Source organism: Phyllostomus discolor, chromosome 1 (assembly GCF_004126475.2).
Source record: "Phyllostomus discolor isolate MPI-MPIP mPhyDis1 chromosome 1, mPhyDis1.pri.v3, whole genome shotgun sequence".
In the NCBI taxonomy this organism is placed as follows: Eukaryota; Metazoa; Chordata; class Mammalia; order Chiroptera; family Phyllostomidae; genus Phyllostomus; species Phyllostomus discolor.
The window spans coordinates 45517209-45540515 of NC_040903.2; the positions used below are offsets into that span (position 1 = coordinate 45517209).

General features: G+C 33.6%; 1 protein-coding gene across 9 annotated transcripts in view; it reads right to left on the reverse strand.

Annotated features, from left to right (window-relative positions):
* Positions 1 to 23307, reverse strand: part of ANKRD17 (ankyrin repeat domain 17) — a 156093-nt gene that overhangs the window by 80089 nt on the left and 52697 nt on the right. For 8 of the 9 annotated variants that reach the window (XM_036021926.1, XM_028507738.2, XM_036021904.1 and 5 more), the window contains exons 2-6: positions 13279 to 13432; positions 6762 to 6918; positions 3190 to 3337; positions 2794 to 2941; positions 1420 to 1653 (exon numbers count right to left, since the gene is read on the reverse strand). In XM_036021926.1, coding sequence (XP_035877819.1) covers positions 1420 to 1653; positions 2794 to 2941; positions 3190 to 3337; positions 6762 to 6918; positions 13279 to 13432 — 841 coding nt within the window. Of the gene's footprint in view, positions 1 to 1419; positions 1654 to 2426; positions 2697 to 2793; positions 2942 to 3189; positions 3338 to 6761; positions 6919 to 13278; positions 13433 to 23307 lie in introns of those variants that run through there. The other variant, XM_036021932.1, reaches the window with a different exon arrangement.

The window sequence follows — 23307 nt, forward strand, 5'->3', positions numbered from 1 at the left end:
AGGTTGGCTCTCTCTTGGTCACTTAAATGTACTGGTTCTGGGGCTTTCATTTGTTCTTCTGTTGGAGACATCGTTTTTTTTTTCCTTTGGTCTGGTTGAGCCTGTTATGTATGAGGGGAGGAGCCTTAGGTGTTCACCAGGGCAGGGTACCCCAGTCACTGGGTTGTGACGCTGTATGCAGGAGCAGGGTCTGAGAGGGAACAATGGCACTTGCTCTGTTCTCCGTGGGACCTCAGTCCCTTACACTGCTTTCCCTGAGCAAGCTGGGCCCCTCTTGTGGCAATTCCTGTGTGGGTGGGCTTGTGCACCTTGTGGGTCTTTCCAACGACGTCTCCTGTGAGGTTGGGAGTCTCTCCCTGCGCCTCAAACTCCACAGGTGTTTTCATTCAGCGTCCTGAGGCTCTATTTCCCAGTGCTGGGATCCTGGGTTGTGCATAGTGCCTTGCTTCACAATCGCTACCTCGCTGGGTCTGCCGGTTGCCACTCCTCAGCCGGGGTCCACCCGCTGAGGTCTGGCGCGCCCCAGATACCTTACGCGCCCGGTCCCAACGCTCTCTGCTCTCTCAGCCGCACCCAGCTGTCCGACTCTACCTCTCCTAACTGTCTAGATGAATATGTCTATTTTAACTCCTTGGTTGTCCAACTTCCATACAGTTCAATTTTCTGTCAGTTCTGGTTGTTACTCTGTTTCTAAAGTGTTGTTGTCCCTATCTTGGTTCTGTGAGGAGGCACAGTGTGTCTACCTATGCCTTCATCTTGGCTGGAAGTCCAAGAGTATTTTTTTATATTATCAACATTTACAGGCTGGTTTACATCACTTAAAATATCATATGCCCTCTTTCTACAGCTATATAGGCGTAGGCATTCTCAATTTCAATCAGCTTTTACTTGTAACTTTACTAAATGTGTTGATAATACTCTAAAATTTTTCTTTTGAATTCAAATTCCTTCTATACCACTTTTCATTTTACTTCTCTCATCCATTTTCTTCAATTATTCTCTTCTTAGTGTAAGAAATACGTTAAGTACCTTCTTGTCAATAGATCATTCTGGCTACTTTTATGGTGTTTTCTTTTAACTTACAGTCTGAATATTGCTGGATTCAATAGAATTCTTTTGTTTGAAACTGAAAAATTATTCTGAAATGCAACACCATTTAAAAGAGCATACTAAAAGTAAGCAAATTTCTGATAAAGTAACTGCAGCAGTAGTCATTTTTCACTGACCAAATTTTAAGAGTCTACATTTTAAGTTTACATATTAAACTTTTACTTTGAAAAACTTTAATCACTTTTATTGATCAGTTAATTAGTTGCGATATACCATTACATTTTAATTTTACTTCTTATTTTAATTAAAAAATATAAACTGTCATTTCACATATTTAAAACTTTGTTATAAAAACATTTTATACTGTACCTTTATAACAAGCTAATGTAAGGGCACTCTCCTTAAATTCATTGGAATGCGTGTTAATGCCAGCCCCATTTTCTAGCAGCAATCTGGCTACTTCCACGTGTCCAGCACTTCCAGCTTCCATAAGAGGAGTATGACCATTTTCATTATGGTCCTCAATACTAGCACCGGATTCCAAGAGCACCTTTACAACATCTACATAGCCTCCAGCACAAGCATATGTAAGTGCTGTATTGCCTATTTCAGTGAAGAAAAACAAAAAACCATTGACATAAAAAAGCAGAATGAAACAATCTAATTTAGCATTAAAAACCACTGAAATGACAGACTATAATCTAAATACATTTAGATAATATACATATATATATAATTCCCTTCCTCATTGCATTTTTTCTTACTGAAATCAACTACCCTTCTCTTTCCTAAAATCAGGGTCAAAGATATATGGATAATCAGATATACTCACCATGATTGTAGAGTTATAAAACAACTGAGCAATTCTGAAACTAACTTTTCAGATGAGAATAGGCTGTATTCATTCTAACTTTAATCAGAAAAATATTTCACAATCTTTGTTTTTTGAACTGTATATATTCATCATGTATAAGTATACCTCATACTGTTCCTTTTAATCATACATATCTATTTTCTGTACAACTTAAACATCAGTTAACTGATGAAAGTTAAAGTAATTTTGAAAATATTCCTTCTCCCAGATTATAAGGGGGAAAAAAAATCAACTTTCTGGGTAAAATAAGGATTTCTAAAACTCCTTCAAACCAGATTCTGTGGACCTTAAAAAATATTTAATAACTTTGAAATCCTACATGAAAAAATGCATAGAATATATTTCCATATAATTTTAGAGCTTTTACACAAATCTATCTATGCCCAAATTTGAAAGAAAAAAATTTAGACTGAAGTTATGTCCACTGTAGGACATAAGGTTTTCATATTATCTCTTTTTCTATAGGACACAATTTAATAAAAGTAGGCAATGAAAGACCTGCCTTTTATTCCATATCCTACTTGTTCTCCATATCTTCTCTTCCCTTCTCCCTGAAAAATAGGAAACCAAGGTTCGCGAGCCATAGCTCACACCTCTCCATTTCCAAAATAGTGGTCCTTCTAACTGGGCCAGTGTGTAGTCTAAAAGAATCTTAAAAGGACAAGTAATTTCCCTCATACACAAAACAGGAGAATTTTCATTCAAAATATATTCTATATACTTTATACCTAATGTACAGACTCATGCAAACTTGCAGCACTTATAAGAGAATTGCAAAAGCATCACTAATGATGACTTTCATGTGCAATAATTATTACCAAAGAAAACTACTATTTAACAAAACTAAAAAAAAAAAAAATACACATAACCTGTTGAAGACTGTGCATTGACATCAGCTTTATGAGCTAGCAGCAACTTCACAATTTTGACATGTCCTCCATTAGCAGCAGCCATTAATGGTGTAATGTCACCTTTGATTCCCCTATCTTCCACATTTGCATGCATTGCCAACAAAACCTTATGAAAAAAAGTTTTTTAAATATTAGAAAAAGATAATTTCATTTAAAAAATTTGAACATATGTTAACAGCTATGTAATCATACTGTATATATAGTAAGAGAGCCAATAAACATGAAATGTAACTAACAGAAACTACTGGTTGACATGAGTCTAATGGTTGCTATTATTATTCCCTTACTGAGCAAGGCAGATTAAAAGCAAAACAAAATTTGAAAACCTACAAGCTTTATTTTGGTAATACAAACCTGTGCAAGCTCATAGTATCCAGCAGAACAAGCTAAACAAAGGAGGCTCTCCCCTTCCTCAGTGTGTTCATTTACACTTCGCCCTTCAATAAGCAACTTTCGCACAGCATTTACATCTCCTTCTGAACAGGCTTCTGCCAAACTGCGGCTATTAGGGGAAGAATATTACAATATCAGACTATGAGATTGTAGAACACTGTACCGTGTAAGTATTGAAGAGTAGTGCTAGGCAAGCATAATCATTTCAATAGGATCCATAGCAAAAACAACACTGAAAATGACTCAGTTCATTGAGTCTATAAATCTACATATAAAACTCATGAATTACAAACTTTAACACTACAAAAGGTTTTTTGTTAGGCAAAAAATAAAGTCCAATTTACTATAATTATAAAGAAATCAAAATTTTAAAACATAAAACTTTATAGAATATCACATGAACAAAATAAGGCTACAATTACACTTCATTTTGTTCAGTTATTGGAAATTTTTTAATAAAATTTAGTTTCAAAGTATTTAATGAGTAAAACTTGTACTAATTTATAAAGGCCTATGTAAGATCTCCAACCAAGTAAAAAGAAATCAGGCAGGAAAAATGTGAGCATGTAATTTTGGCTATTATATAAATACCTGATAAGGAGATCATCTTTTTTGAACTATTTACTTATGTTATCATGTTTTGGGAGAGCCTAAAAAATATCTGGCAAGGCAAAGGCTGAATTCAAGCAAAAGAAGAATGGAAAAAGTAGAGTGACAGGAAATTAAACTGAGAGCAAAGTGTCTGCCCTATAAACTTCCCAAACAATTCCAACAATGCACATTTCTGAAGATTCTCTCACTTTTTGATAAAATTCATTATTAAAAAAAACACTAAATTCAGGACTGTTAGTAAATATCCTCATTATTTCAAATATTAAAGCAATTCATATATCACCCTCTTGAAAGATGGCCCTGTCAATCCAGATACTAAAGGCATCATTGATGACATCTTTGTCTCTAACTCTATTATTACTAAATTCAGAACATTATCTTTAGCCCAGACTATGGCCAAGTGTCCTAAGCAGTCTCCCTGATTTTACTCTTGCTCTCATTCAGGTTCTTTTCAGTGAGGAAGCCAGAGAGATCTTGTTTAAAGGAAAGTAGATCACATCACTCTTCTGCTCAGAAGGGCTCTAATCTCACTCAATAGAGACCCAAGTCCTTACAAGATCTGGGCAGTGGTAGCATCCCACACTCTTCTTTTTTACTTCTACGGTTTTATCACCTACTATTCTTACTTTTGCTCTTCACACTTTAGCCACTTTGACTTTCTTCCTTTTTATAAAAAAATGCTAATTAGACTCCAAAACCAAAAAATATGTATTTGCTGTCTCTCTTACCAAGACAGTTCTCTCAGACACAGCTCATTCCCTTACCTATTTTAGGTCTTTGCTAAAAAGCCAACTTTTATGTGAGGATTTCCCTAACCAAGCTATTAAAAACGCCACGTGGCCCCCAACACCAAACACTGCCTTCAACACCAAACACTGCCTTCAACACCAAACACTGCCTTTGCACTTTCCCATTCAATTGTCGCCTCCATAATACATAACATTGTGTGCCATACTACATATTTTATCTACTTGTTAACTGTACTGTCTCCTTACCAAAGTCAAAGTTTTGAACAGCAGTTAATAAGCTTGTCTTTCATTTTCCATTTTATGGGATACTGACTTCTCCTAGACTCTCAGTGTTCTCTATCATCTTTAAACACATTTAGAACAAGTCGTTCCCACAAGACATTTCCTATATTAAGAACATACCTTTTCTCTCTTTCAGGTGGTCTCTCATTCTCTCCCTCCCCTTCAGGCATACATCGTCCTCTACCTTACCATTTAGACTTTCATTCAATTTCCATATTTGTATGCCAGCTTTAAAACAACCTTATAAAAACTATTTTAACAACAGCTGAACTTAAGAACTTATAAGCAAAGGGTACACTGAATTTGGCACATGATATTGCACTTAACTACTGTTAAAATCTGGCACATAGCATTCACTGTACCCCACTGTATTTCTCAAGCCTTGCTAAATAAATATGGTTGTCATAAACATGTTTACTGTTTTGCTGATAATTTCTAGTATTTTCAATGTCAAAGAATCTATGATTTTTATCTATTCTATTTCCACTTTTAATTGGCCTCAATACACTCTTCAAGGAGCTTTTAATTTTCTCTTGCCAGTCTTAGCAGGCATCACATTAAATACATCTAGAGATCAGTAATATTGTAGGCCAGAAAAACTGAACTGCTAAGAAATACAATCTGAGGTTACCGAAAGAAGGATCAACATATGAAAAAGAATAACAAATTAATAAGAACACAAAAACCCACACAAGTAGCAAATAAAGCCAAGAGAAACAGCAAATTCATACTCTTGTTAATACTATATAACCACTCTTTCATGCTCTTAAAAGAAGTTGCATAAAAAATATACTACCATAAAAAAGGCAATTCTTGCCCTGGCCAGTGGCTCAGTTGGTTGAAGCAATCCCAAAAGGTTGAGGGTTCAATTCCCAGTCAGAGCACATACCTAGGCTGCAGTGTGACTGCTAACTGGGGTGTATATGGGAGGTAACAGACCGATATTTCTCTCACATTGTTGTTTCTCTCACATTGATATTTATCTTTTTATCTCCCCCCACCCTTCCTCTCTGAAATCAATGAACACATCCTTGAGTAAGAAATAATAATAATAAAAAAAATACTCCCATTTTCTCAACTGGTTAAAGGAAAATGCTAGAATAAATAAAATAGCTTCTTTTTAAAGGGAAAAGGAGTTTCTAAGTGAAAAAAGAAAGATGTATTAATGCTTTTTTCTAGTCATTACTTTGGAGTTTACGTTCATTTTTTACTCTACTATATACATAAATGTTTTTACATGAGATAGCGATTTTTATTGCATGTCATCAGCAGCAAAACTTAAAAAGCTAAGTCACAAAATAGGTAGTAGTAAGCCCTTACTGTGCTACATAAAAGGAAAGGTAGTATATACAAAAATAAATGCATGTACTACAATGTGCGTGAATGTAGCACTTACATACAAGTAATGGGAACTAGATCTGTGACATTTTTCGACTGATCATAAAACAAACAAATAAAAACTTCACCCTTTAAAACAGTTAGATCCAAGCATATGCACTGGAAAATGGCATGACTAATTAGAAAGCATTTACTTCTTTGTCACCAAAACCTTAAAAGAAAACTAAACCTCAATCAGCAAAAGGTCTTTTATAACATATCCACTAAGAAATCATCTTTGCAGTCAGGCAGACACTGGTGTCCCAGCTCTGCCACCTGTTAGGTTACCTATTTAAATTTGACTAAGTTACATTTCTTATGCTTTTCATGAGTAAAATGGGTATAAAAACAAATTCCTTGCCTAAGACTTCTTGTGAGTATAAACAAAACAACACATGCAAAGTATATGGTATAGTGCCAGGAACAAAATAAATGTTATTTTTTAATTATTTTTTATTTTTTAAGTTATTTAAAGGAAATTTTCTTATATTGATCAGAATGAAATGTACTTACTTGTCCGACTGCCCTGCATTTGCTGTGCTTTCAGCTCTCATACGAGTAAGTGCAGCAGCAGCTTCATCCAACGCACAACTAACAGATGATGTCAATCTCCGAAGCACTTCAGGATCTGCAAAGGCTTTACCATCAGCCGTGGACAATTTGCCTATTCCTATATATTTTCACACCAAAGTGAATGCACCCAAAAGAAGAAATAAAGCAAAATTCAAGTTACTTAACTATATATGCTATTAAATAACTTACAAATTGTACATTGTAAATATACATTACCTGCCCTGAATCTTTTGGGAGACTGCTCTTCTCCAATTCTTTGATAATCTTATTCCTTCCGAGTGTTCTATAACCACTTGATCCTGTGACTCACTGGTGCTAGAAATGAGTCTCTGGCTATACTGGGACAATTAGGAATCCTCACTCAGACTTTTGGCATAGGTTTGAAAGAAGAACCTATGTTCAAAGGCTGCTAAGTTGCTAAGATGTGAGTCTTGAACTATTTGACCTCTTTCATCACCACATATGAAAGAGACTACCCCAAAATATGTCAACACAGGAAAAAGAACAGAAAAATAGAAAGGAGACAGGGTTCTGGTAAAGTTATTCTTGACTCACTGACACCAGTAGTGCCAGAAGCCAGCACCATCCTTATACTTTTAGTAAATGCCCACTTTTAATTAAGAATGTTTAGTTGGGTTACTATCACTTGTGACCAAAAATGGCCTAATAAAACATTATAGGCTATGTAAAAGATAACTTATATTTGAATACCTATTTATTTCAAATTATGACTATGAATTACATACAAAATCTTAACATACCATATTTTCAAAATTCAGAATAGCAAAACAGAAAAAAATTTCAAAAGCAGAAATGGTTAGTAACCATCTGCATGAAATATAATTTATTCTCTTCCACATATCACTATAAAGTAAGTTTATCTCTAACCTTTAATATTCTAACTTAGTAGTGCTTAATCCAGGTTGTCCATCAGGGAGTGGACCTTTATAAAAATATAGATGCTGAGCTAGCCTATATGTAATTTAATAAGTAGGAAGTGAGGCCTAGGCATCTACATATTATAAAAGCTCTAAGAAGATTCTGATGCACATCTAGCATTAAGAACCTTCATTCTGACTTGAAGACAAACATCTAATATCATGATGGATATTACAGAACCCCCGCTACTCAACATGTGCTCTATGGACTAGAAGCATTGTGACTACTTGGAAGCTTGTCAGAAATGCATAGTCTCAGGTCCTAAGATTTACCGATCCAAAATGTACATTTTTAAAAAGGATCCCGAAGTGATTCACATGCACATTCAAGTTTTTTTTTTAAAACTACTATAGGTTTTAAAACATACTATTTAACTAGCAGACCAAAAAGACCACTTAACTGGAAATAATAAACATTTTATGCAGGTTTCTCCTAACAGCAGAAGGGCTAAAAATTTTGTTTAAAGTTTAAAAGAGAAAAATGTGTACCTAATTTGCCTTTTATTCTGAGAAATCTAAATGGTCAAATATTACATATGTGAAATAAAAAATAAATCTGGCAAGTAGCCTTTATGGTTTTAGATATAACATGTGTTCAGAGCAGTCAAATTTAGTATCTGCTACAATCAAGACGTGCAAAGAATAAAAGCACTTTTGGTCTTTTAAGACTGATACATACTGTAGAATTTGTGACACCAACAGTAAAAGCCAACTGTAGACTAAAGCTGCTCTAGTAATATTTCTTCAAAAAGACACCATGCTTAGATAAGTATCCTAAGGCACTATTGAGGCCAAGGTCACAGATCCATTTTTATAAGAGAGAATTAGCTCCAATTTTTTTCACCAACTCAGATTAGCTATCTAACAACAATTTCTCAGTGTTAGCAACAGTGAGGATACATCTGGATCAGTAGAAAGTAATCATTCACTGCTTAAAAAAAACAAAGAAAACAAAATATCTCATATTAAATTTTTATGAACTCATTTTCATAAGTAAAGATAACTATTTTAGTAAGGATAACTACAAAGTAAACTAATATATATGGTAACCTCTCACATGAATCAAAAGTGATGGGGACTTAATTTTATCTACTGTGAATTATGGAAATCCTTTTTTAACTAGTCATATTCAGTTATTACATATTTATCAGTATATGTCAAAAAACAGTACATACATATGATGGCCAGATTGCTCCCAAATGCTGACTTTTAACCAATTGAACAAAAGAGCCATATAACCTCAGAAAGATGCCCTGGCTGGTGTGGCTCAGTGGATTGAGCACCAGCCTGGGAACCAAAAAGGAAGTACAAGAAGGTTACCTAGATTTCAGATTTTAAGATAATTTTAGGGTAATTATTTTTCCCCTTTTCCTCTTATAACTTACTCAAAGGAGAGCTAAAATCCAACAGGAACTCCATCTTTGATAAAAGTAACAGACATTTGTAAATTTAAGGTAACATTTATGAAGGCAAAGTAAGTAAGAGACGTAACTGCTTCGCAGAAGAAAATAAATGAAAACATAGATATCTAGAAAAACAAGGTGATCATCCCAATAGCACTCAGGAATTATAGGTAGCAGATACAAGGGTGAGGCCTGGGTCAGCAGAGAGCCTAACTAAACACCCATGAGAAGCAGTCAGACACTTAGACTCCATCTCCAAACTGCACAGCCAGGTGATTATTATCTAACAAAACAAACCAGAACAGAAAGGCCTTGCACTAAGAGACCAAGTACAGAGAAAGAGGGGATGAGATACTAAAGTGAAAATCAGGGAGTTAAGTAAATGCACGCGATGAACAGTGAGATCCTCAGCCCCCAGCCAACTTTTAGTTCCCTAAATGTTGGCAGCCAGACTTCACTAGACAAAAACTGGCAGATGTCTCTCTCAAGAATTTGAACAGCCACTGACAAAAGGCTTAAAGATACTGACATTTCAGAGTTCTCAAGGAAATGGACAGGTCTCTGTCCGATCACTGTATATTAGGAATTCTAAAATATTCCCAAGATTACCCAGCTGTAGTATACACACTCTACATAATTCTTGGGACTGTGAATTTGAAAGATTTTTACTGCCACTATTACGTTATGTTATAGGGCACAGAAGACCTGAAAATAGGGAGATTATCTGGATAGGCCTGACCTTATCACATGACCCATATAAAGATTTCTTTGGCTGACTGGAGAAAAGGAAGTCAGAGGTGCAAAGCATAAAAAGGAGTCAAATATAGAGGGTGCCACATGTTAAAGAATGTGGGTAAACTCAAGGAGGTAAGAGCAACCCTAGCTAACAGTCCATGATGGAACTGGGACCTCAGTCCTACAACTTCAAGGAACTGAGTTCTGCTACCAACAATAGTAAACTTGGAAGCGGACTTTCTCCTACAGCCTACAGATGAAAACTCAACTCAGGTGACACCTTGATTTCAACCCATGAGACCCTGAGCAAGAGAATCTAGCTGTACTGTATGCCTTAATGTCTGATCTAGAGAAACTAAAAGATAGTAAATGGGTATCGTGTCACACTATGTTTACTGTAAATTGTTATGTTGCAATAGAAAACTAGTTATATTTACATATATAATATATATGATATAATATATAATAAACACTCTACGCATAGTAAAACCTACCAGTTTACAAAACATGAATGTACACATTTGAATTTAGCTTTTAATGGCATTGTTATTGACTACAAACAAAACCCAGAGTTCACCTGGCATCTGAAATCTTAAATGTGAAAGAGAGATAAATATTCAAAGTAAGATCAAAATATTAAAATGCCAAAAACTGTAATGCTTCTGAGAAAGAGTAAGAAAAAGTGGCAGAGATATGAGAATATCTCAAATAAGTATAATGTCAAACTTCTGAACTGTAACACCAAAAATTAGGGGACAGTGGAGCAGTAACTTCAAAGTCTGAAAGAAAAGTGATATTTAAACTAGCCTTCTATATACCAAGTCAAACTATCAAGTATGAGGAGCATACGAAAGGCCTTTTCAAACAAGTTCTCAAAAACTGTTCTCAAGATGCCTAAACTGTAATCAATTGCAACATCATAAAAAAAGAAACAACAACAATATCTATGTGATATATAAGGAAACATAAATACCAGGAATGACTACTCTTGCCAAAAACTAAATGAACTAAAATCAGGTCAAATATCTGAATCTAAATTCTGATTTGGGAAGTAGCACACAGAAGTACAACTGGGAAAATCCATAAAGTTAGAGAAATGATTCAATTTCTTTAAAGTAAGCAGAAAAAAAAGGAAAGAAGAACTGCTGATTAAAAGACACTTAAGAAAGATCATTAACAACAAAAATAATGTAAAACTTTCTTGAATACTAAATCAAATACACCAACAGTAAAAACGACCATTATAAAACCATTGGGAAAATCTGAACAGACAGGATTATCTGGCAATATTAAGAAATTACTATTACTTTGCTCTTTAGATATGCAATGGTATTATGGTTAGATTTCTTTTTTTAAAAAAGTTCTTAACTTTGAGTTATATACCGAAGTATATATTTACATATGAAATGTGATGCTTAAAATTCACACATGGACTGGGAGTTAGTGAGGTGGTAAAGTGCAAAGGTGAAACAGGAGTGTCCCTACACTGATGGTTGTTGAAGCTGGATGATGGATATGTCAAAGATTCACTGTACTATTCTCTCTGTGTTGTATGTGACATGCTTTATTTTAAAAGGGAAGAAAATAAACGAGGGAAGGAGAGGAAAAGTGAGAGAAGGAAAAATGAAGAGAGGGAGGGGGCCTGCTACTTGTTAGCTACTATAAAGAAAACAGAATGGAACTCTACCTTGAAAACCAGCTCCTTTCACCTGCAATCAACCTGGTTCTGCCTCTTGGAGCCACAGAAAACAAACATCCCTCCTGTATTCAACCTGAGTCTTCTCATCTCCAGGAGAAAGGTTCCCTGTTCCTCTTATAACACAATCTCAAATAATTTCACAATCCCCCCCACATAAACTTCTATAACAACATCAAATTTATGGCAAATGCTAAACTGTATCTCTATTCTTCTGTACAAATAGTTTCTACACTTAAGGACAGAACCTTGCATATGCCCTTACTATGTTTTTATTGTATTTGGTTAAGATCCCTTTAATAATCCATTGTAAAAGTTTACCCAGGATAGAAATAAAACTTAAACATGAGTCCTTCAAATATTTAGATGCTGTGTTAAAAGGTATTTACTGAAAAAAAATTACCAAAGAGTAGCTGGTCAGCATTACGCTATAATTAAGTAGCAGTTTACAAGCATTGCATGTACAATATACAGCATATCTTGGTGCTCAAATCATGAAAAAATTAAACAATTAATGCTCATAGTATATTTATGTCTACCTTAGAAAAGTTAACAAAACATATGGTTATTTAAATAATCAAGAGTTGCTATTCTCTTATAGTTAATGCCATACACACACACATATCCATGGTGCTAAATCTTTGATTATGTTATGTGATCTCTCATTATGTTAGTAATTAAAACTGTTCCTATAGGAACAATATAATGATGATACACTTTACAAAAATATAATGTCTCATTTTACAGGGTTTTAAGAGACAGACTATGACAAAAAGTGGGGAAATTATATGCAGTCAACTCTCATTATTCATGGTATTTATGTTCTGTAGAGTTGCTGGGAACACTGAATTAATGCATACCCAACCACTGCTCCTACAGGAAAACAAGGGTAGGGTTCTTCAGGCCTCTAGTTACAATATTTTCATTAAACAATCAATATATGTTTGTTTTATGTGTTTTTGTTTGAAAACAACTTTTTAAATATACAGTTGATTCACTAACATTAAACATGTGACTAATAGCACTATATACCGTAACTCATGCCTGAGAGAAGCTTATCTAACAAGTGTTTTTCTTAAGACACATCACAGCCTTCTCACATTCAGAAACACTAAGTAGCATTTCAACATTATACTTGGGGGCCATTTTAAACAGTGAAATTACCAACAAAAGGCACAAAAATTTTTAAAATGTGGCATGAAGTGGATCGTGAAAAGGACACTTGTTCACAATGAGAGCTGAAACAAGGCAGAATATCGCCTTATTCCACCTCAGTGGGGAGCACTCACTGTTCACCACTGTGTGAGGCGACTCAAATTTTTCATTCTGTGCATTTTTATGAAAGACTAAAAAAGTGCTTCAAGTACTAATTCTGGGGTACAAATACATTTTATTAAGTAGGCAAATTCACAAACATGGAATTTGGGACTAGTGAAAATTGACTGCATATAAGAAGTCCCTCTTTATAAAAAGGTTGACAGTAACCTTATATTTTACTCTTGTAATGACAATATTCTTTTAATGAAACGTTCCATGTAATTCTCTAAAAAATAACACATTAACCTTTATGAACAGTATTATACTAAACATCCAAGATCATACCTTGATAACAGGAATTCTTCAGATTTATTGTAACTTGACATGATTAAGTAGACTTATTACATATGTATAATCTGCAGACTTACCTGCAGCTTCTAGTAAAGCTTCCAGTCTAGCTTGTGTTTCTGGATCTACTGTCCTGAGGTCTGCACCATCAGCAGTACCTGATAAGAGCAACTTGGAAGCCGTTTCCAGCATTGGATTTTCCAAATCATCCTGATCCAAAATGAAAGACTCCACCTAGGAAACAAATACAAACAGAAAGGAAGGGAGGGATGAAAGGAGAAGGGGAAAGAAGAGAAATAAACAGAAGAAAAAGAGGAGAGAAAAAATATTTTAAAGTAAATATAAATGATAATAAATGCAATACAGTCCTAAAGTCAATGGTATTACATAAACCCACTGTTTAATTAAAGGAGAAAATTACACATGTAGAATAATTTAAAATGTATTATTTACATGCATTTTCATTTTTTTAAACAGTTTTAATTTGGTGGAGTGAGGGTCTAGTAGAAGGAGGTTACAAGGTTAATTCTTAAGACTGTGAAACCTTTGACTTAGGTAGAGAACCTAAATCAGCTGTCCTTAGATGATTTGCTCTCAGGGCCCCTTTGTTACATGTATAAAGGACTGCATCCCAAAAACTTCACACAAAGGTTAAATGTACTATTATTTACCATACTGAAAATTAAACTACAATATCAAAAAATACGTATTCATTAACATCACCACTGGTTTCATCAGAAAAGTTTTTAAGTTCAGGAAAGCTGTCAAGCCCAGGCAAATACATTTCCAAAATTCTCATTTGTGCTTGAAAGCTTAATTTTATCACCAGCAACAAAACACTGCCAATCGTTTCTTTTCCTTGATAGGTTCACTTCTATCATTTCTAAGAACTTTTGACAAAAATACAAGTTTGATCAGTGTAATATGTCTGTCAGTTATATTTTCAAGCAAAAATGGCATTTCAGGAAAAAAAAAAAAAGGAGCTAATTCACCTGACACCCAAAATCCCCACAAATGCTCTTCCTCCAAAAACCATCCTTTTGTACACGGCCAAAGTGCTTTATATGTACTTCTTGTTTTGTCACACACATTGATTTTAAAATGATATGTAGTCAAAAATGGAAATTTCATAAAATTAACATGTACCACTTCATTAAGATTATTCTTAAGGTGAAACTGGCCTTTTAAAAAAATCTGAGTATATGGCAGTGAAGAATACAATGATACTAGTACAGTTTTAAGAATTAGAAAAAAGCAAACTTCTAAGACACAGGGACAAGTTTGTTTTGACATTTTTTATCATAGTGCTACTTGTAAACAGAAATAACTTATATTTTATTAATACATTCAATACAGATAGTTAAATTTGGAGGTAATAATGCTTCTCTCCAAATTCCTAAACTAATGCAGTTTAACGTAAAGTAACACTGCAAATTTCTAATATTTCAAATACAAATAAACATAGAGCAGTCTGAAGATAATCTCAGTAAATATTTTAAAAACTTTAGTGTGTTAATTTTAACCAATCAATATAACAACTATTAAGATGGAAGTGAGTTAAGACAAGTTTCTAACGAAAAAGTTGCCTTGCAGTAAAATTTTCTGATAAACAATGTTACAATTCTTCAATCCAGTGAGAGAAGACAAAAAAAGTAAAGGAAATACACATAGAAAAATGAACATAGGTAAACTAAACAGATGAAAACAAATAACATTTTAAAGTGTTAGAAAACAAAAGATCTGAAAGGGTAACGCATGGTTAAGTGCCAAATTAAAAGTAAAGATCAGAGGTACTAAAACTGTTTAAAGAAGGCACTGAGTACATGAAAATATGAAAGTACATGAAAGGATTCTGACTGAAATAACTAATTTGTACAAGAAAAGGGGAGAGAAAAGAATGTGTCCCTGGTAGACAAATACAAAATTTCTATATACTAGAACAGAGGGTTTACTGTAGAAAAAGTCAGAAAGTTAAAAGTTAATTCATAGAAAGTATTAAATTTCAATTGAAAGTGATTTTCAAACACAAACTTCCCTATACCTGGCATCTTAACTAAGCTTGGTAAAAATTTACTAAGAAAAATGCATGTCAGTCTCTTCATGAGAGATAGGTAATTACAGAAATGTTTTCTTATTGACTTAAAACTTCTCCACAAACTCTGATTTTTTTTAATATTTATTTTTAGAGAGAGGGGAAGGGAGGGAGAAAGAGAGGGAGAGAAACATTGATATAAGAGAGATATATTGATCAGTTACCACTAACACCGCCCCCCACTAGGGACCTGGCCTGCAACCCAGGCATGTGTCCTGACTGGGAATCCAACTGGCAACCTTTTGGTTTGCAAGCTGGCACTCAATCCACTGAGCTACACCAGCCAGGGCTCTTATGTTGTTTTTTAAGTACACTATCCTTACTACATGAAAATTGTGGTAACTTAAAAAGCAGTAAACTCAAATAACTATGAAATTCTATACATAGATTTTAAAAGATATTAGGATAAGAAAAGAATAGGAATAAATATCTATTATAGGCTCCCTACTGCCAATGTAAGATTAATGATTAACTAATTTCAAGGATACTGTTTGGATCCGAACATCAGCTTACCAAAACTGCTTCAGCTCCTACCTATGAGATCTAAACAGCACTCTCAGCCACCTCTAACTTTCTATTCTGCATAATTTTTTCACAAATTTATCACACATGACTTACTACATATATTTATTGCCTTTCTATCCTTCATGGAAACAGGAACTTCTTTGATTCACTGATATATATCAAGCAACTAAAACTATGCTCATCACATTTTGAGAACTTAAATAATTCTAGAGTTAATAAAAGATGGTTTGGGGAACTTGTCCTTTCAGATTATTATAAAAAGCATTTAGAGAAAGTGAGTTAGCTACAAAAAATGAATTTAAGGGTGTATTTATACATATAGAAAAATTATAATTAGAAAGCAGGTAAAGCAAAGTGCTATCTTCACTGATTATTTATAGAGGATTGATTATACTAGCTTCTATACTTTTGTGCATATTAAATCCTTTTGGTTTTGAAAGATTAAAGGTGACATTTTACTGTAGATTGCTTTTGTTTAAAAAGTTATTCTTTAAGTTATTCATTATTCTTTAAAAATTATTCTTGTGGGATGGGAGTAAAGAACAGAAAACTGTACTTGAACAATGATTAAAATAAAATTAAAAATTAAAAAATATCCTTTAATTTTTAAAATTATTCTTTTACTAAATAGTAATACTATTCAGGTTACCAAAATAATTAAAATCCTTTTTACTTTCTTCCCAAAATGAACTTCATATAAACACTTGACAATATAAAACAAGGTCTAGATATGTTTATGTCATTAATGGTACTCTTCTATACTCAAAACACAAAGACACATGGACCTTGGAAATGTATGGACACCCATCCAGGGGTGTCAAGCTCATTTTCACCAGGGGCCATATCAGCCTTACAGTTGCCTCCAAAGGGCTGAAACAATTTAGGACTGTATAAATGTAACCACTCTTTAACTGTTAAGGAGTTGAAATTACATTCAGCCCTTTGAAGGCAACTGTGAGGCTGATGTCACCCCCAGTGAAAATGAGTTAGACAGCCCTGCACTAGACCAATAGCGAATATAAGCATTACATTTCGAACTAACTCCTCTTCAAAAGATATATTAGCACTGCCATTACAGAAGACCAGTCCATTTTATAGTATAATAACTGGTATTCATTTCAAAGGATATATAGTATATTCTGATAGTATAATGGGACAGCATATATACAACCTTCATTCAATTTACTACATATTCATTTACAACCAATTACATAGTATGTGCAAAGCAATAAGACAGCCAAAGGAGAATGTAAATGCTATAATTTTATCATAATCAATGCCTTCCACAAACACGTAATATAGAAAGGCTAGAAAGGCAACTCAATGTGCAAATAGCTAATATATCAAACAAGATTTAGAAATTGTTTTAAATAGGTACTAATAATTACACAGAGGAGAAAAACAATTCTGAATGAGTAATAAAGAAAATAATGCTTAAGGAAGATGAGACCTTTCAATACTGTGCAAAGAAGCTTAGATTGTATATGGAAGGTTACTGAAGAAATAAAGTATGGCATACTTGTTTTACTGACCTTCACTTAATTGCACTTTGCAGATACTTCATTATGTACAAACTAAATATTTCTGTCAACCTAGTGTCAAGCAAATCCATCAGTAAAACTTATCCACAGCATTTGCTCACTCTATCTCTATATTCAATTTTGGTAATTCTGGAAGTATTCCAAACCTTTTCATTACTATTATATTTGTTATTGTGATAGGTGATCAGTGATCTTTGATGTTACAATTGTAATTGCTTTGGAGTGCCACAAACTGCACCTATACAAAAGGGAGAACTTATTCAATAAATGCCATGTGTATTCAATAAATGTCATGTGTATTTTAACTGCTCCACCAACCAGCCATCCCCTCTCTCCCTCTCATTGGGCCTCCCTATTCAATGAAAAATAACTACATTGAAATGAGGTCATTTAATAACTCTGCAATGGCCTCTTAGTGTTCAACTGAGAAGAAGAGTCCCACATCTCTCTCACTGTAAATCACAACGTAGAAATGATTAAGCTTAGTGAGGAAGACATGTCAAAAAGCCTAGAAAGCCTGAATGAAAGCTAGACCTCTTGTGCCAAACAGCCAAGTTGTAAATGCAAAGAAAAAGTTCTTGAAGGAAATTACAAATGTCACTGCAGTAAACACACAAATGATAGGGAAGTGGAACAGCCTTATTGCTGACATGGAGAAAGTTATAGTGGTCTGGATAGAAGATCAAACCAGCAATAACATTCCCTTAAGCCAAGCCTAATCCACAGCAAGGCCCTAACTCTCTTCAATGCTATGAAGGCCTGGAAAGGTGAGAAAGCTACAGAAGAAAAGTCTGAAGCTAGCACAGGATGGTTCATGAGGTTTAAGGAAAGAAGCTGTCTCTATAACACTAAAGTGTAAGATGAACAGCAAGTGCATATGTAGAAGGTGCAGTAAGTTATCCAAAAGATTTAGCTAAGATAGTTAATGAAGTTTACTACCCTAAACAATTAATTTTCAATGTAGATAAAACAGCCTTATGTTGGAAAAAGATGCCATCTAAAACTTTTATAGCTAGAAAGGAGAAGTCAATGCCTGGCTTCAAAGCTTCGAAGGACAGGCTGACTCCCCTGTTAGGAGCTTATGCAAGTTGGTGATTTTAAGTTAACACCAATGCTCGTTTACTGTTCCAAAAATCCTAGAATCTTATGTGAAATCTACTCAGTCTGTAATCCATCAAGGGAATAACAAAGTCTGGATAAGAGCATATCTGTTTACAGCACGTTCACTCAATCTTTTAAGCTGACTGGTGAGACCTAGTGCTCAGGAAAAGATTCCTTTCAAAATATTATTTCTCACTGATGATGCACCTGGTCACTCAAGAGTCCTGTAGGAGATATAAAATAAGACTGATATTGTTTTCGTGCCTGCTACCAACACATCCATTCAGGAGGCCATGAATCAAGGAGTAATTCTGACTTTCAGGTCTTATTACTTAAGAACAAACATTTTGTGAGGCTATAGCTGCCATTGATAGTGATTTCTCTGATGATTCTAGAAAGGATTTACCATTCTAGATGACATTAGGAACACCTGTGACTCATGAGAGGTCCCAATAGCAACATTCAACAGGAATTTCGGAGAAGCCAATTCCAACCCTCATGGATGACTTTGAAAGGTTCAAGACTTCAGGAAAGAATAACTGTAGATGTGATGGAAACAGCAAGAGAACTACAATTAGACGTGAGCCTTAAGATGTGAGTGAATTGTTGCAATCTCTGGATGAGCAGAGAAATTGGTTTCTTGAGATACAATCTACTGGTGAAGATACTGTGAAGACTGTTGAAATGACAAAAGGAGTTAGAATATTACATAAACGTTTATAAAGGAGCAGCAGAGTTTGAGAGATATCTACTTCAATTTTGAAAGAAGTTCTACTGTGGGTAAAATATATCAAACAGCATCACATGCTACAGAAAACTCTTTTGTAAAAGGAAGAGTCAACTGATGAGTGAAACTAAATTGTTTATTTTAAGAAATTGCCACAGCCACCCTAACCTTCAGCAACCACCCTCCTGACAGGTAAGCAGCAAGACATTTCATCAGCTAAAAGATTATGAGTCATATCTGAGAGTTCAGATAATGGTTAACATTTTTTTAGCAACTAAGTATTCTAAGTACTTTTTTAGACAAAATGCTATTAGACACTTAATAGACTGGTATAAATATAATTTTATATGCACTGGGAAACTAAAATATTCACATGACTACTGCAGTGTAATCAGTGTTTGAGAAAGATAACTAAAGAACTTGTAAAAGATAGTTTTGGATAGATGTGACGACAAAATAACCGAGCAGGAACTTACTTCAATAATGTCAAATAACATTATGCAAGGTGGAAATGGGAAAAAGGGTCAGTCTCTCAACATAAACATACTTTAGAAAATGAGAACCCAGTAACCCCAGAATTTGAACTTCTTGGTCTTTAACCCTCCCCGTTCTCCCATCCCACCCCTATCCACCAATATTACTGCTTCTGTTTTCCTAGAAACTGCCCTGTTTATTTACCACTGAATTTCAAGCTAGTAATGGCAATTTCAAGATGCTAATCTATATTTCAAGCAAGGTTATCTAGATCTTGATTATACTACAATGTTTTTGGAATAACAAAGAATTCTCACTCTTGGTCCAGGAAAACAAGATTATCTTCAATCAAAAAATCCACCATGCTTGAAATATGAAGATTTCTTAATCCAGTCAATGCAGAAAAATCTTAAAAGATTTTTGATGATTTCTTCTTTTAATAAATGTTAGCATTTTTGATTTTTATAACCAATTTTGTCATTTCAATGACAAAGTGGTTTTACAGATGTCATTTTACCCACAAAAAAATAAAAGTTCATTAGAACTTGACTTAAGGCAAGACCATCCATCATGGACTGAACTTCGTAATTTGTGTCATCCCTTATTTACTGATATTCAGAGAACAGCCTACATAAACACTCACTCAAAGCAACAGTAGTTGTGAATCTTGGTATTACTTATCATTATGAAGATATCTGTTGTATATAAAACATATTAAAAAGCTACATATAAATAGGTAGATATTAAGAAGTTGAATTTGAATCTATTAACACTGACTGAATAAATTCTTAATAGTTTACGCTATGTCTCTTAAACCCAGAAACACTGGGTATTTGTTCTTCCTTATTCTTTGAATACAAACACAGATTTATTATATGTAAAATAAGACATTCATAATTATAGTTGTAATAATTTATTTTCTTTTGCACATAGCCATGGAGCCTAATAAAAACTTCTTTGGACTGTTGTTAAATGGAGTCAACTTCAGCTAAAACACTACAATTCTTACTAAAGATTAAATTATTCCAAAATTAATATACTTCAACATAATTAAGATAAAATCTTCAGTTGAGTCACTGAACATTGATCTATGTATACACTAAAATAAAATGATTAAATTACAGAACACAAACCCCATGTTATAAAAAAATGTTGATTCTGAACTTAATGTATGTATTCAACAACAAAAATTCATTCAAGAAAAGGGCAGCCTTGGAATAATAAGACTAAGCAGGTAGGAAAAAAGCTAGTATAATACTGCCTGTCTAACACTTCAGGTAGTTGTTAATAAAAAAAAACCCTTAAAGTTGGAAAATAAAAAGCATATTACAACATTACAAACATATTACTAAAATGTCGGATTACTTAAAAAATAGGAAAGCCAAAATTGAATGAAATAATGCCAAAAGCCTATTTTCAGAGAAAGGGAGCAACTATACTGTTTAACTCAAATCAATGCTTGCAGAAGAATTGAAATAAAAGTTTTCTAACTGGATATCAAACAAAATTAAAAAACTCCATAAATTTGGCTAAAGATAGGTGAGAGTGGAGGGTAAAAAGAAAATACACGTTTGTCATAACCTTCAATGTTAGGAAAAAGACCAAAGGCCAAAAAGACCAAGTTAACACAAAAGTGAGTGGGAGGATTTCTCTTATTAAAAAAAAAAAAAATGACCCATAGATTAGTGTTTAAAAAAAGAAAACAACAGCTATATGCTATTTTAAGAGCAATACCTAAAAATTTTAGTCATAAAGGTTGAAAATATAGGCATGAAAAAGCAATTCTAGTAAAGGGTGCTATTATTAATATCAGTTAAAAAGAATTAAATGCAAAAACATTAAATAGTAATCAGGATATTTTATAATAAATATAATACACCAAAAGTATTTATGTAATCATTCAACTTTTACACACCTAACAATATACCATAGAAACATATAAAGTAAAAACACCAGAAATATAAAGAACCAGGAAGTTCATACAACTTAGTGGGAAATTTCCGCATACTTATCTCAGAAAATGAGGAGAGCAATAGATTGTGCAAGGATACAGAGGATTCAAAAATTATTCAATGAACTATAATTCTCTTTCACAGTGACACAGAACTCGGTTTATTATGAGAATATAGTCTTTGAAAACAAAAACCTGACTATCTCTTAAGCAAAGTCAAATCTCAGCAAATTAAAAAATAATAATAAGGATTATATTCTTGGTCCATAAAGCTAAAAGAAACTAAAAATCAACAATAGAAAGATGATCCTGTACTTGAAAACTTAAAAAGAAAAAAAAAGCCCCCTAATTACTTCAAGAGTACAGAGGAAATGAGAATTTAAATTGTGAGCATATCTCCTATGGGATTTGGCTGTAGCTGTCCTTAAAGAAAAAAATGTGGGCCTTAAATGTATTCATTACAACACAACAACATTTAAAATACATAAAATGAAAACCTTCAAAAAGAAAAATACTTGAATAAAACAAAAATATATGAATAATTTATATATAGTAAAAATACAAATAAAGAAACTGATGAGACAGAAATAATAAAACCCAAAACTGTTTCTTGGGTAAGTCAAGCAAGAAAGAAACAAGGTCTTGGCAAATCTGATTATGGAAAATGAGAGAAAGAAAACCATTAAAATTTGAAAACTCAGCACTATAAATCAGCCAATATGAAAGTCTAACCACAATGGATGTTTTCCTAAGAAAAAACATTATAAAAATTAACTAAGGAGATCACAGAAATATTAACAGGGTATGTCCATAAAAGAAATATTAAGGGTAGTCACAGATTTACCCTTTAGAAGGAACAGAGCATTGTTATTTACAAAGCCGAGAAAACAGATGAGAAAACTACCTAGCACATAGGCATAAATAATCCTATCAGCAAACCTGAAAAAGAGTAGCACAAAAATAAAATTTAAAAAAAGTTGCATAAAATATACCATTAAATACTTAAATTTGGCAGTTGTATAAATAATATCATTCAACACATACAAGAAAGAAGTTAGAGAGAATACTCAAAAATATAACTAACTGTACATACAGAAATAGTGATCTTCCCCTGCTGAAATGCTTTTCTCAAAGCTTGCTTTCTTTGGGTCTTGTGTTATATTTTACCTTCTCAGATGATGCTACAAAAGGAGGTACTCTCCTCATCTCTCTACCACTCCACCCTCTTTGTTTCCCCCCAGTACTATCACAGCCTAAAATTATCTTGTCTTGAGTACTTGTTTATTTTCTCTCTTCTTCACATAAAAAAAGATGATCCATTCAGACTTCCAGCTCTCACTAGTGTGTGGCAAAGTTCCTGGCATACTACAATATCCAGATTAATACTAGCTGAATATTAAAAATGAAAACATTATAACTAATATGAGATAAATGTATTATATAATTCCTTACATTAAATTATTAGAGGTGAAAAAGAATATGGATCATCTCAGCAAAGGAACATGATAAAACACAATATCCATTACCATGAAAATACTTCTTAAGCCAAGAAGGAAACTTCAGTTCCTGATAATGTATTTTATCAGAAATCTAAGGTACATATAAATGCAAAAGTTTACAAATTATAAGTATTCCATTTATATCAGGAGAGATGCCCAAATCAGAACTATTAACAGATCTGGAAATCTAACCAATGCA